General features: G+C 46.3%; 1 protein-coding gene across 3 annotated transcripts in view; it reads right to left on the reverse strand.

Moving 5' to 3' along the window:
• The window catches only part of LOC139265841 (diacylglycerol kinase delta), a 198,208-nt gene that overhangs the window by 36,840 nt on the left and 146,565 nt on the right, over window positions 1-14,803 (reverse strand). For all 3 annotated transcript variants that reach the window (XM_070883343.1, XM_070883345.1, XM_070883344.1), the window contains exons 16-21: window positions 13,755-13,907; window positions 12,253-12,381; window positions 10,031-10,130; window positions 6,635-6,745; window positions 2,617-2,713; window positions 90-197 (exon numbers count right to left, since the gene is read on the reverse strand). In XM_070883343.1, the coding sequence (XP_070739444.1) occupies window positions 90-197; window positions 2,617-2,713; window positions 6,635-6,745; window positions 10,031-10,130; window positions 12,253-12,381; window positions 13,755-13,907 (698 nt within the window). The remainder of the gene's footprint in view (window positions 1-89; window positions 198-2,616; window positions 2,714-6,634; window positions 6,746-10,030; window positions 10,131-12,252; window positions 12,382-13,754; window positions 13,908-14,803) is intronic.

The following is a 14,803-nucleotide window of genomic DNA, read 5'->3' on the forward strand; positions in this document are numbered from 1 at the left end:
ACCAAAACAAGCACTGCGTCTGTAACCCCACCAAGGCACTGCATTCGCATTTGTTCTTTAACACAAAACATCTTTGAAGTTGTACTTACGTCATCTTCCTTGGTTCCGCCCCAGAAGTTAGTGCCACCAGCATAGCTGGGGATGTTTAGCACTGCAATGCCCTGCAAGCTGGGGAGGGGAATACGCTGTCCATCACACTGTGTTTCAGGGAAAACAGAGAAGATCAACACAGACCAAACAGTTACATAAACACAAGCACTATTAATAGTTTCATCACCAAATGTTCTGGGTCAGTACTAACAGAAAATTTCCAGCAACAACATAATAAAAACAGTGATATGTCTGAGCTCAATGAATATAATTGGGCACTCCTAGTAATAAGAAAAGGCGGAGCTTAGAGGGCAAAGGGTGAATAAGTACTGGTGGTGAAGGTGAGTGGCAGAGGTTTGAGGAAGAAAAATAAATAATCCTTTCACACTCTGGGACTGGGTGGTACAGTGGGTCACACACTGTCCTTTCACACTCTGGGACTGGGTGGTACAGTGGGTCAGATACTGTCCTCTCACACTCTGGGACTGGGTGCCACAGTGGGTTGCATAATAACAGAGGTAGGCCAATTAGCTCCTCAAGACTTTCCCATCATTCAATTAGATCATGGCTGATCTGTACCTCAACTCCATTTACCCACCTTTGCGCCATATCCCTTGATACACTTACCCAAGGAAAACCTATCGATTTCAGTCATGAACATTTCAGTTGACACAGCATCCACAGCCTATTGAGGGGAAGAGAGTTCCACTATCTTGTGTGAAAAAGTGCTTCCTGATTTCACTCCTACATGGCCTCGCTCTGATTTTAAGCTTATCTCCTCTTGTTCTGATTCCCCCACCAGAGGAATTAATTTATCTGCATCTACCTTATCGAATTCAATTATAATTTTAAACACCTTGTTTAGATCATCCCTCAACGGTCTAAATTCAGAGAATACAAACTACTTTTGTGAAACTTGTCCTCGCAATTTAACTCTTTAAGCCCCAGTATCATTCTAGTGAACCTGCACTCTACCCACTCCAAGGCCAATATAGCTTTTCTGAGACTCAGTGCCAAAAAGTGAATGTCGTTCTCCAGATGGAGGTCGGACCACTGTTCTTTTACACTCTGGGACTGGATGGCACAGCGTGTTAGAAACTGTCCTTTCACGCTCTGGGATTGCGTAGTGCAGTCGGCTAGATATGCTTTCATCATTGGAACTTGAATTCAAATCTAGCCCAGGATGCTGGATAAAATTATCCTTTGTCAGTACTCTGCTAGAGTCCTATCTTTGTGCAATCCCAGTCCAGTTAATGCGAATGTGAGACCACAGGATAAAACTTCCCAGAATTTTGCCATTAAGAATCTCACTCAGAAAGTCAACAAGAAGTGAACAAGCACTATAGGAAGTGAAAATCCATACTGGTGTCACACAGAGGTTGGGCCTGGGGACAGGTGTAGAGGGACCTTTCCTCTGTGTCTAACCTATGGTTAACTGACCTAGGAGTGCATGTTGGGGCAGTGGGTAGGGAGCTTTACTATAGTGTCAGCCGTGGCTCACCTCTGAGTTAGAAAGTTGTGGGTTCTAGTCCCAATCCAGAGATTTGAGCTCAGAAATCCAGGCTGACACTCCAATGAAGTGCTGAGGGAGTGTTGCACTGTTGGAGGTGCCGTCTTTCGATGAGACATTAAACCGAGGCCACGTCTACCCTCTCAGGTGGATGTAAAAGATCCCATGGCACTATTTCAAGAGAGAGCACGGAAGTTATCCCCGGTGTCCTGGCCAATATTTACCCCTCAATCAACATCTCAAAAAAACAGATTATCTGGTCTTTATCACATTGCAGTTTGTGGGAGCTTGCTGTGTGCAAATTGGCTGCTGTGTTTCCCACATTACAACAGTGACTACACTTCAATAAGGACTTCATTGGCTATGAAATGCTTTGGGACATCCTGAGGTCCTGGCACTATATAAATGCAGAGCTTACTTTCTTTGTATCTAAACTGTTCGGTACCCAACCTGTAAAAGAACTTGCATTTTTACAATGGGTTTTACACCGTCATGATGTCCCAAAGTGCTTTACAGCCAGTGACTTAATTTATTATACAGCAGCCAATTTGCGCAGAGCAAGATCCCACAAAAAGCAATGAGATAAAAATGACCTGTTAATCTGGTTTTGATCGTGCTGATTCAGGAAGAAATGTTGGCCAGGACTCCGGAGAACTTCCTGCTCTTCTTCAAGTAATACCAGGGAATCTTTTGCGCCCGCCTGAACAGGTAGATGGGGGCCTTGATTTAATGTCTCATCCGAAAGAATGCACCTCACAGTACTGCACTGAAGTCAGCCAAGATTATGTGTTCAAATCCCGACTCAGACTGTGCTGCCACTGGGCAAAGTTGACACAGGAAATTCTAGATGGGATAGTGTAGAGGGACCTTTACTGTACCTCACCCAGGAAGGCCTAATGGGACAATGTTTGGTTCCCCATCTCAAACATCCCTTATTTTGAAGCGTTCAAGCTGAAAAGAATGAATTAATCGGGTGGCTGAGGACAGATGGTCACGAGTATGTGGGAGATGCCCACCTCTAACAGTACTTTCTGCTCCAGGTTTTTGTAGGTTCTGTGCAGCAGCTCCTTGGTTCCGAGAACCCCGTACCACATCATGTTTTTTGTTCGACTCCTGAGAAAAGACTATAACAAGTTAAATACAGTTCAGGGGACAACAAGTATTAAAAAATTTATTCCATCACTTCCCGCCTGTACTGCCAGTTCATGCAAAATCACTGGTCAATAACAAACTGGCATCATCCTGCCGGTCAAGAGCGAACAGCACACTGCCGGTCAGTAGTGAATCCCAGACACACTGCCAGTCAATACTGAATCCCAGACACACTGCCGGTCAATACTGAATCCCAGACACACTGCCAGTCAGTAGTGAATCCCAGACACACTGCCAGTCAATACTGAATCCCAGACACACTGCCGGTCAATACTGAATCCCAGACACACTGCTGGTCAATACTGAATCCCAGACATACTGCCGGTCAATACTGAATCCCAGACACACTGCCAGTCAGTAGTGAATCCCAGACACACTGCCAGTCAATACTGAATCCCAGACACACTGCCGGTCAATACTGAATCCCAGACACACTGCTGGTCAATACTGAATCCCAGACACACTGCCGGTCAGTAGTGAATCCCAGACACACTGCCAGTCAATACTGAATCCCAGACACACTGCCGGTCAATACTGAATCCCAGACACACTGCTGGTCAATACTGAATCCCAGACATACTGGCGGTCAATACTGAATCCCAGACACACTGCCGGTCAATACTGAATCCCAGACACACTGCTGGTCAATACTGAATCCCAGACATACTGGCGGTCAATACTGAATCCCAGACACACTGCCGGTCAATACTGAATCCCAGACACACTGCCAGTCAATACTGAATCCCAGACATACTGCCGGTCAATACTGAATCCCAGACACACTGCCAGTCAATACTGAATCCCAGACACACTGCCAGTCAATACTGAATCCCAGACACACTGGCGGTCAATACTGAATCCCAGACACACTGGCGGTCAATACTGAATCCCAGACACACTGCCGGTCAATACTGAATCCCAGACATACTGCCGGTCAATACTGAATCCCAGACACACTGGCGGTCAATACTGAATCCCAGACACACTGCCGGTCAATACTGAATCCCAGACATACTGCCGGTCAATACTGAATCCCAGACACACTGCCGGTCAATACTGAATCCCAGACACACTGGCGGTCAATACTGAATCCCAGACACACTGCCAGTCAATACTAAATCCCAGACACACTGCCGGTCAATACTGAATCCCAGACACACTGCTGGTCAATACTGAATCCCAGACACACTGCCAGTCAATACTGAATCCTAGACACACTGCCGGTCAATACTGAATCCCAGACACACTGCCAGTCAGTAGTGAATCCCAGACACACTGCCAGTCAATACTGAATCCCAGACATACTGCCGGTCAATACTGAATCCCAGACACACTGGCGGTCAATACTGAATCCCAGACACACTGCCGGTCAATACTGAATCCCAGACATACTGCCGGTCAATACTGAATCCCAGACACACTGGCGGTCAATACTGAATCCCAGACACACTGCCGGTCAATACTGAATCCCAGACATACTGCCGGTCAATACTGAATCCCAGACACACTGCCGGTCAATACTGAATCCCAGACACACTGGCGGTCAATACTGAATCCCAGACACACTGCCAGTCAATACTAAATCCCAGACACACTGCCGGTCAATACTGAATCCCAGACACACTGCTGGTCAATACTGAATCCCAGACACACTGCCAGTCAATACTGAATCCTACACACTGCCGGTCAATACTGAATCCCAGACACACTTGCGGTCAATACTGAATCCCAGCCACACTGGCAGTCAATACTGAATCCCAGACACACTGCCGGTCAATACTGAATCCCAGACACACTGCCGGTCAATACTGAATCCCAGACACACTGCCGGTCAATACTGAATCCCAGACACACTGGCGGTCAATACTGAATCCCAGACACACTGGCGGTCAATACTGAATCCCAGACACACTGCCGGTCAATACTGAATCCCAGACACACTGGCGGTCAATACTGAATCCCAGACACACTGCCGGTCAATACTGAATCCCAGACACACTGGCGGTCAATACTGAATCCCAGACACACTGCCGGTCAATACTGAATCCCAGACACACTGGCGGTCAATACTGAATCCCAGACACACTGCCGGTCAATACTGAATCCCAGACACACTGCCGGTCAATACTGAATCCCAGACACACTGCCAGTCAATACTGAATCCCAGACACACTGCCGGTCAATACTGAATCCCAGACACACTGCCGGTCAATACTGAATCCCAGACACACTGCCGGTCAATACTGAATCCCAGACACACTGGCGGTCAATACTGAATCCCAGACACACTGCCGGTCAATACTGAATCCCAGACACACTGCCGGTCAATACTGAATCCCAGACACACTGCCGGTCAATACTGAATCCCAGACACACTGCCGGTCAATACTGAATCCCAGACACACTGGCGGTCAATACTGAATCCCAGACACACTGCCGGTCAATACTGAATCCCAGACACACTGCTGGTCAATACTGAATCCCAGACACACTGCCGGTCAATACTGAATCCCAGACACACTGCCGGTCAATACTGAATCCCAGACACACTGCCGGTCAATACTGAATCCCAGACACACTGCCGGTCAATACTGAATCCCAGACACACTGCTGGTCAATACTGAATCCCAGACACACTGCCGGTCAATACTGAATCCCAGACACACTGGCGGTCAATACTGAATCCCAGACACACTGCCGGTCAATACTGAATCCCAGACACAATGCCGGTCAATACTGAATCCCAGACACACTGCTGGTCAATACTGAATCTCAGACACACTGCCAGTCAATACTGAATCCCAGACACACTGGCGGTCAATACTGAATCCCAGACACACTGGCGGTCAATACTGAATCCCAGACACACTGCCGGTCAATACCGAATCCCAGACACACTGGCGGTCAATACTGAATCCCAGACACACTGCCAGTCAATACTGAATCCCAGACACACTGCCAGTCAATACTGAATCCCAGACACACTGCTGGTCAATACTGAATCCCAGACACACTGCCAGTCAATACTGAATCCCAGACAATACTGAATCCCAGACACACTGCCAGTCAATACTGAATCCCAGACACACTGCCGGTCAATACTGAATCCCAGACACACTGCCAGTCAATATTGAATCCCAGACACACTGCCAGTCAATACTGAATCCCAGACACACTGCCAGTCAATACTGAATCCCAGACACACTGCTGGTCAATACTGAATCCCAGACACACTGCCGGTCAATACTGAATCCCAGACACACTGCCGGTCAATACTGAATCCCAGACACACTGGCGGTCAATACTGAATCCCAGACACACTGGCGGTCAATACTGAATCCCAGACACACTGGCGATCAATACTGAATCCCAGACACACTGGCGGTCAATACTGAATCCCAGACACTCTGCTGGTCAATAATGAATCTAAGTAATGCTGCCAGCCAATACTAAATACTGAGTGGATCTGTTTGGAGTGAAATTGGTGAAGTTGGTGACTGAATAATTAGCCATGGAATCAGGATGGAGTGGACTGATGGGGGGAGGGGAAGTAAGAGGGAAATGGTGAAGAACACGACAGGATAATCAGCTGCGGAGTGCGGATGGGGCGGGGCGGGGCGGGGCGGGACCAGAGAGGTAAGAAGGAGACATAGACTCGGGTAAGTGGCGCTGGATTCTTGGATTCTGCATGATCAGCAATGTAGGGATTTCCACTTCTCCTCAGTGTGAGTGCGACTGTCAACCTCTGACTGTTGCTTCTTTTCTGACGTTAACGATTATCTCCTTCTATAGTTTGGAACTTGAACTGTGGTGTGAAAGGGTTAATCCAGCAGCTCGGCCATTATTTCAGTCCAGCACTCAATTGACAATTGGTTTCCTCACCTGCATTTTTCTGGATGTTCGTCCCGTTTGTTGTTGAAATCAAGAGAAATTTTTGCATCCAATCCAATCCCAAAGTAATTATTCATGACACATTTTTCCGTATACCCATTTCTGAAGAACAAAAATCTAACTCAGCCTCAAGTATCACAAATTTTCACACAGACAAAAAGTCCTCCATTTCAGCTTGTTTTACCTCAGAATGGTACCTTCACCAGCTGGTCACCAGACAGCACCATTAATTACCAGCAGATCCCACAAGAGAGTAATACTCCCAACCAAGAGAACCCACCAGAGAGTTGGGCTCCTGACCAGAAGTCACCACCACACAGCCAATCTTCTGACCAGCTGATCCGGGCTCCCTCGGAGAAGACCCCAGTGGAGGGATGGGGTCCTAACGGGGCGACCCTGCACCAGAGAGATAGGCATCCTATCTGGAGTCCCTAGCTGAGCTGGGTTACAGATGAAGAAAATATAATTTCAATTACATTTAATGAGCTTTGCATTCCAGATCCCCCAGTACTGATTGCTCTTTCAGATAAAATTAGTTGCATGAGGTAATACAAGAACTCAAAGTGTATCTCCTAGGTTACAGTACCCATCTTGACTCCCCCAACTGAGCAGGACACAGTGATTGTAGATTGTAGTGGGTGCCTCCAGGTTCAGTGAGTGCCTCCACAGCTAAAAAGGATGCAGTGAGTGTTGACACAGCTGAGTGGGGTGCAGTGAGTGCCTCCCTTTTGTTACCTTGTAATACAGCACTGAGTGGTTGTCCTCAGATATTGCTGATCACACTGTCCCCTCCTTCCATCTGACAAGGATGTCTGCTGGTTAATTAGGTGTAAGAGAATAACCTGCCAAATAGCACTGCATATTGCTGTCTGGGCAGCAAACTAATGAGTTCCGATTCTGATCAGTACCCAACAACAGGCAGAACATTTCAACCGGAGAATAAAATCTATCATTGACATGTCAAAGTGTGTGCACTCAGAGACAAACTGCCATCCTTCCCAAGGCTAACATGGATCCTCATGGTTCAACAAGTACTAATATCTTAAAGGATAAAAGATGAGAGTGGGATGAGGATTGACTCTGAGAGGGGTGAGAAGTGACATTCGGGGGGGGGGGGGGGGGGGGTTGGCAGAGTGACAGGGGTGGGGGAGTAATGGGGGGGGGGGGGAGTGTCGGGGGGCTAGGAGTGACAGTGGGAGGGAGTGTCGGGGGGGGGGGGGGAGAGTGACAGTGGGGGGGAGTGACAGTGGGAGGGTCGGGGGGGAGGGAAGAGAAGTTCAGCGGGGGAGGGGGATAGTGACAGCAAGGGGGGGGGCAGTGTCGGGGGGGCGAGGAGTGACAGTGGGGGGGGTGATAGTGGGGGGTGGGGGGGGGACAGTGGGGGGATGAGAATTTTTTACGTTGAGAGACGAGAAGTGACACTGGGAGCAATGAACAAAGTTTGGGAATAAATCTTAACAAAATCATAAAACGACTGTATATGGATCAGTACAACTAAGCTCAATTTAATTTAATTTATATTAATGAGTTGTGTAAAATAAGTTAACTGCTGCTTGCTACACAAGCTGCACTGCAATCTGCAAAGGGTTCGATACACCATACCAACTAGATTTAAAAAGCAAAACCAGAGAAGCCAATATATTTCAACATTTTCCTGAGGTTTTGTTTGGTTTTAAATTTTCCTTCTTAAAATAATGGCCTGAAAATTGCGGCCTCTCCGGGCGTGTACGATGTGTGCCGCATCCGAAGAGGTCGCGCAATGCGCATGTGCCAAAAGCCAGCTTTTGCGATCTGTCAAAATGTCTTTTGACAGATCGCAAGCATCTCTGCAGGAAGGACATTCACGGGGCAGAGATTTGGGCTATTTGCTCAACTCTTGCCCAGAAAATGTCCTTCAAACTCTTACACCTGGTAAAAGCAAGCATATAGCCTACTTTTACCAGCGAAAGAGTTTTAAAACATAGAAAAATTGTTATTACTTATTTTTGTATTATAAACCCTGTAGGTAAGTTTATTTTTAACACTATTAAAACATTTTTTTTTAAATTTCAAAAAAATAAATTTTTCTCTAAAACATTTAATTTAATACAATTTATATTGATTAAAAAAAGTGAAGTGTTTTTTAAATTTATGTTTGTGTTTTATTTGATTTTAAGGGTATTCTCATTGATAGTCATGGGAGATATGAATGAGAATACTACATTGTGATTGGTGGTCCAGGCCCACCTGATCCTAGGATACGCACACACTCCTGGAATATGTGGGCCCGTACGCTGGACTACGCAACTCGGCCTCCGACTGCAATTCTACGTTCCTCCGGGACCACCAGATATTTTCGTAAAGATTTTTTCAGTCGGAGGCGTTTGCCCGCAGGAAGTCTCCGACCGCAATTTCCCCCCCAATTTTTCCTTTGACAAGCACTACTGCAGCTGACAGAATGGGTGCACTGGCTACTGCCTGGCAACTGCCATTCCCTCCTAAACCTGGCTACCGAGATCCGCTGGGGACCACCCAGGTGCGACTGACTCCTCCAATTCCCTCATGGTCTCACACTGCCTGATGGGAGATGCCCAGCCTGCACTTGATGTCTCTCTCCTTAATGCAGCGCATACTGACTGCATGTTGAGCAGAGTGGTGCTCACACCCTTGGCATCGCCACTGCATCATACTGAGCATGAGGCATGGATTATTTACTTGCCAATTACTCTTTCTTCTTAAAATTGCTGACTTGACTGGGTTACAGTTCCACAGGCAATGGCAGCTCTCCAATATCCATCTTGCCTGACCACTCTTCTTCACCACTTCCTCTAGACATTGGGCTATTGGAGTTCAGAACAATTGAGGGGGCAGTGTGGAATGAGCTTTACTCTGTCTCTAACCCGTGCTGTACCTACCCTGGGAGTGTTTGATGGGACAGTGTAGAGGGAGCTCTACTCTGTATCTAACCCGTGCTGTACCTGCCCTGGGAGTGTTTGATGGGACAGTGTAGAGGGAGATTTACTCTGTTTCTATCCCATGCTGTACCTGACCTGGGAGTGTTTGATGGGACAGTGCAGAGGGAGCTTTACTCTGTATCTAACCCGTGCTGTACCTGCCCTGGGAGTGTTTGATGGGACAGTGTAGAGGGAGATTTACTCTGTTTCTATCCCAAGCTGTACCTGACCTGGAAGTGCACATACTGGCTGCAAAGAAATGATAAAGAAAATCCTATGTTTCCTTGGCAGTTATTATTCATCTTGATCGGGACAAGCAAAAATCACGATAAATAAAATCTAAATTAAACCAACTGAAAGATTTGGAACCAGATCAAAACATCTGGGACAGAATGCACAACACAGGGAAACATTTAGAGGATTAACAAAAACTGCGACTGCTCACGGCACATACAGAATATCAGGTTCCGAGTTCACAGGGTCAGCATGGACAAATAACATTTTGCTGATGACAGATCCTCCAGCCAAGGAAGCAGCCAATCCAGCTCGTAAACCTGATGGGATGCATAGGAGAGTCAGTGGTGAAATCAACATGGCAAGCACGTGCCAACACAAAGCGGAAACAGCCACACCCCCACGTGAATAAATGATAAGCCCCCGAGTTAACATTGCTGAGCCCAGTATGAAAGCAGCGTTCAGATCCTCAGCCCCCTTGCCCTACACTTTCTGACACACAATGTCCCAGATGATGATGTCAGGCATTAAACTGAGAAAGGAAGTCAAAAGACAAAATCATGTTCAGATTATTGCTTGAGAGCAGCAGGAGGATCAGAACAATCAATTCAACATTCTCAACAACTAACGGTTACAACTTTAATAACGTCAGAATATCAAGGTTCTATTCCTGATTTACAACTGGGTCGACAAACTTTGCATGAATGCTGTCTCATCATCGAAGTGATAATCTTATTCACAGCTATTGCACCTGTCTTACTATAACACAATGAAGCAGCAACCAGCTGTTGCTGTGAGGTGCAGTCAGTAGCTGTTACTGTAAAGTGCAGTCAGTAACTTACTGTAAAGTGCAATCAGTAATTGTTACTGTAAAGTGCAGTCAGTAGCTGTTACTGTAAAGTGCAGTCAGTAACTTACTGTAAAGTGCAATCAGTAATTGTTACTGTAAAGTGCAGTCAGTAGCTGTTACTGTAAAGTGCAGTCAGTAACTTACTGTAAAGTGCAGTCAGTAATTGTTACTGTAAGGTGATATCATCCGAAAATACAGTCAGTTTCCACATGAACGCTGACGACACCCAGCTCCACCTCTCCACCACTTCTCTCGACCCCTCCTTGGTCTCTATATTGTCAGACTGCTTGTCCGACATCCAGCACTGGATGAGCAGAAATTTTCTTCAATTAAATACTGGGAAGACCGAAGGCCATTTTCTTTGGTCCCTGCCAAAAACTGCGTTCCCTAGCCACTGACTCCATCCCTCTCTCTAGCATCTGTCTGAGGCTAAACCAGACCGTTCGCAACCTAGGCGTCATGTTTGACCCTGAAATGAGTTTCCAGCCACATATCCGCGGTGTAACTAAAACCACCTATTTTCACCTCTGTAAAATTGCCCACCTCCTCCCCTGCCTCAGTTCTTCTGCTGCTGAAACTCTCATCCATGCCTTTGTTACCTTTAGACTTGCACTCCTGGCTGGCCTCCCACATTCTACATTACATAAACTTGAGGTCATCCAAAACTAGGCAGACCGTGTCCTAACTCGCACTAAGTCACGATCACCCATCACCCCTGTGCTCGCTGACCTACATTGGTTCCCGGTTAAACAATGCCTCGATTTCAAAATTCTCATCCTTGTTTACAAATCCCTCCATTGCCTCGATTTCAAAATTCTCATACTTGTTTACAAATCCCTCCATTGCCTTGCCCCTCCCTATCTCTGTAATCTCCTCCAGCCTCACACCCCCACGGGATGTCTGCGCTCCTCAAATTCTGCCCTCTTGAGCATTCCTGATTATAATCGCTCAGTCATCGGTGGCCGTGCTTTCAGCTTCTTGGGCCCTAAGTTCTGGAACTCCCTCCCTAAACCTCAATGCCTCTCTACCTCTCTTTCCTCCTTTAAGACACTCCTTAAGACCTACCTCTTTAAACAAGCTTTTGGTCATCTGCTGTAATTTCTTCTTATGTGGCCCGGTGTCAAATTTATCTGTTTTGTTTTATAACACTGCAACACTGCTGTTTTATATGGGACGTTTTACTATGTTAAAGGCGCTATATAAGTAAAAGTTGTTGTTATTATTGCTGTATGGTGCAGTCAGTAACAGCACAAGACTAGATAGTGAATAATAGCAGGATATTTGACCACAGGGGGCATCACAGATGAGCCTGCTTTGTCTGCACTAAACATCCATACACACCAGTGCACATGTTGCAGCAGAGATCTCTGAATAGCGATCAGCAGCAGGAATGCTGGCTGGTTCCCCCCTCTGTAGCCCAGGGACACTGAGATCCCTATTGCTGCTCCAGCTGAGTTTGATAAACACAGTACAGATGAAGTCTGGGACCATTTCTTGTGCAATGCTCAGTGCTGCTGCAGGAGATGCTCCCACTCACTTGGCCACTAGAGGTCCCTGTGTCACTGCTGATAAAGTTTAATCCCATCACTTACTTGGGTAAAGAATCTTGGAGTTAAGCATTGGCAAGTTGTCTCGATTTGCTGTTGGAGTAGGAAGCGAGGAGGAGCTGCCGATGGACAAGCTTCCTTTACTGATCCTCCTCTCGCAGGGAGACTTTGGCACTACAATGAGGACAAACAACAGTCTCGAGTTACTTTTTGCCAGATCCTCACATCTATCCTGCAAGAGTTACCCACACAGACAATCTAATAATCCTTACCGCTAAAAGCAGCGCCCTTCAGAAATGTATAAATTAATGAGAAACACATGATGACCGGAACCATGAAATGACCCAAACAAGCAAATCACACTGACCATCTCAATGAAATGTGATGTAAACCTTAAAGGCAAATGTCATCAGTTTCTGCTCATTTGTGTGTTCCTTTATTTTGAGAACTTGTTGCAAAGTCACGTCAGAAAACAGTATAGAATAGGCTGCAGCCTAGAGAAACTAAAACCAAAGACTGAGTTTTGTGCTTCCAGTTTCCAAGTTAGAGTCATTTGTAAAATGCCAAGTTCTTTTTCCCCATTTTACTTATTTTCCTGTTATTCCCTTGCACTTTCCAACATTCTTCAGGCAAAAAGGCAGACACATCAAACCAAGATCAGTGCCATTTCTGCTCCCAGACCTCAGTCAGTGCCATTCCAACCCTCAGACCTTGGTCAGTGACACTCTTGTTCCCAGTGATCGGCACTGCCCTGGTCCCAAGACCTCGGTCAGTGTCTCTTCCCTCCCTGGAATTCAGTCAGTGCTACACCTGGCCCCAGACATTGCTCGGTGTCAGCCTTGTCCCAAGACCTTGGCCAATGCCAATCTGCATTGACATTAGTCAGTGGCACTCCTGTCCCCAGACCTTGAACAGTGCGGCTCCTGCACCTAGTCCTTGGTCAGCACTACTTCTGACACCAGTCCTTAGTCAGTTCCAGTCGATGGCACCCTTAACCTCAGCTCTTCTCAGTGCTCCAACACCTCCCAAGACACTGGTCTTGTTCACTGTAACTTTCCCCCAAACCTCTCCCAGCATTGCCTTGCCCCCAAATCTTGATCAAACCAACCCTAACCCACATTTCAATTAGTGCTGGTCCTGCCCCACTGCCACTCCTGTCCCACACCTCTTTCAATGCCACTCCTGTGTACAGGCCTCACTTTGTGCTAGTAGCCTATCCTTAGGATATAACGATTATGGTGTTGGGGTGCCCTTTCACTTCTCTCCTCTTTCCCTCACAATCCTCTTCTCTCGCTCTCTCTCTATCCCCCTCTCTTTTTTTTCTCTTGTTACTTTTCCATTCTTCCCTGTTTCCGCATTGTTTCCTTTCTCTATTTCGCTTGGAACAGTCCCATGCTTCCCCTGAAAACCTGGAACCTGTGCCAACTTGTGGCGCAGACCCAAGCCAGATGTTTCCATGGAAGAGGCCGTGGGAAACCTGTAATGACTATGTCAACTGTGCCTATGTACCGTATCAGACGTTTAGAGCAAACATCAAAGTTCAGTACCTTTCCGGTAGACCCTTCCTTTAATGTTGGTGCTATATGAAGAGTGCAGTGAGATCTTGTCTTCGTTTTGGGATTCTCTCCCTTCTTCCTCAGAGCAAAGAGCAAAGGTGTAAGCGTCCTGATCCTGTGTCTGTGCATTCTGTTCATCCACAGCTAGATAGTGCAGAGAGAACATACACCATATAATTTAATCTATTCAATAACAAGACTAAAACTGACTATGAGGTCTTAACAATGACCCAATATGTGGTCAGACTCCCTTCGCACAGTGCGTGTTACTGCTCCGACACACATAGACACATTGGCCCTGAAATTCCTTTGTCCCAGAACATACAAAGTTCTTACGGACCCAGGAAGGCACCAGAAAAGCCGGGTTTCAGCACGCAATGTGCATGTGCTGAAAACCGGCTTGTCCGATCTGTCAAGTTTCTGGCTTGACAGATCTCGCGCATATCAGGAGCGAGGACACTTGCAGGGCAAGATTTCCGATATTTACGAATATCTTGCCCAGCAAATGTCCTCAAAAATCTTGCGCCTGAAAAAGCAGGCATATAGCCTACTTTTACAGGTGCAAGTGTTTAAAAATACATAAAAACATTAAAATTAAATTAAATAAACACATATGAAAACATACTTTGTTAAAAGCCCTCCCCACTACGGTAAGTTTATTTTAAGGAATCTTCAAAAAAAAGTCAGGAAAATATTATTTTTTATAAGAACTTTAATTTAAATGATTCTATGTCGTGTATTTTTCTATTTTTTTATTGATTTTGTGTGTGTTTGGGGATGGGGGGAGGGTTCTCGTTCATAATAATGGGAACTCCAACTTACGGAGTTCCCATTATTATGAATGAGACAATACTGTACCTTGATTGGCTGCCCAGAGCCATGTGAGTACAGTTCAGCCTTGCACATGTCCTGATGTGCACGTGCTCCGATGAGTAGGAGTGAAGGCCTCAGGCTCGGAAGTTCGAGCGTACACAGCAGCAACAGGTAAGTGCGCAGTTTTTTTACCTTTTTTCTTTAGTTTGCCCACGGGAAGATCTCTA

This window comes from Pristiophorus japonicus, chromosome 6 (genome assembly GCF_044704955.1).
Source record: "Pristiophorus japonicus isolate sPriJap1 chromosome 6, sPriJap1.hap1, whole genome shotgun sequence".
In the NCBI taxonomy this organism is placed as follows: Eukaryota; Metazoa; Chordata; class Chondrichthyes; family Pristiophoridae; genus Pristiophorus; species Pristiophorus japonicus.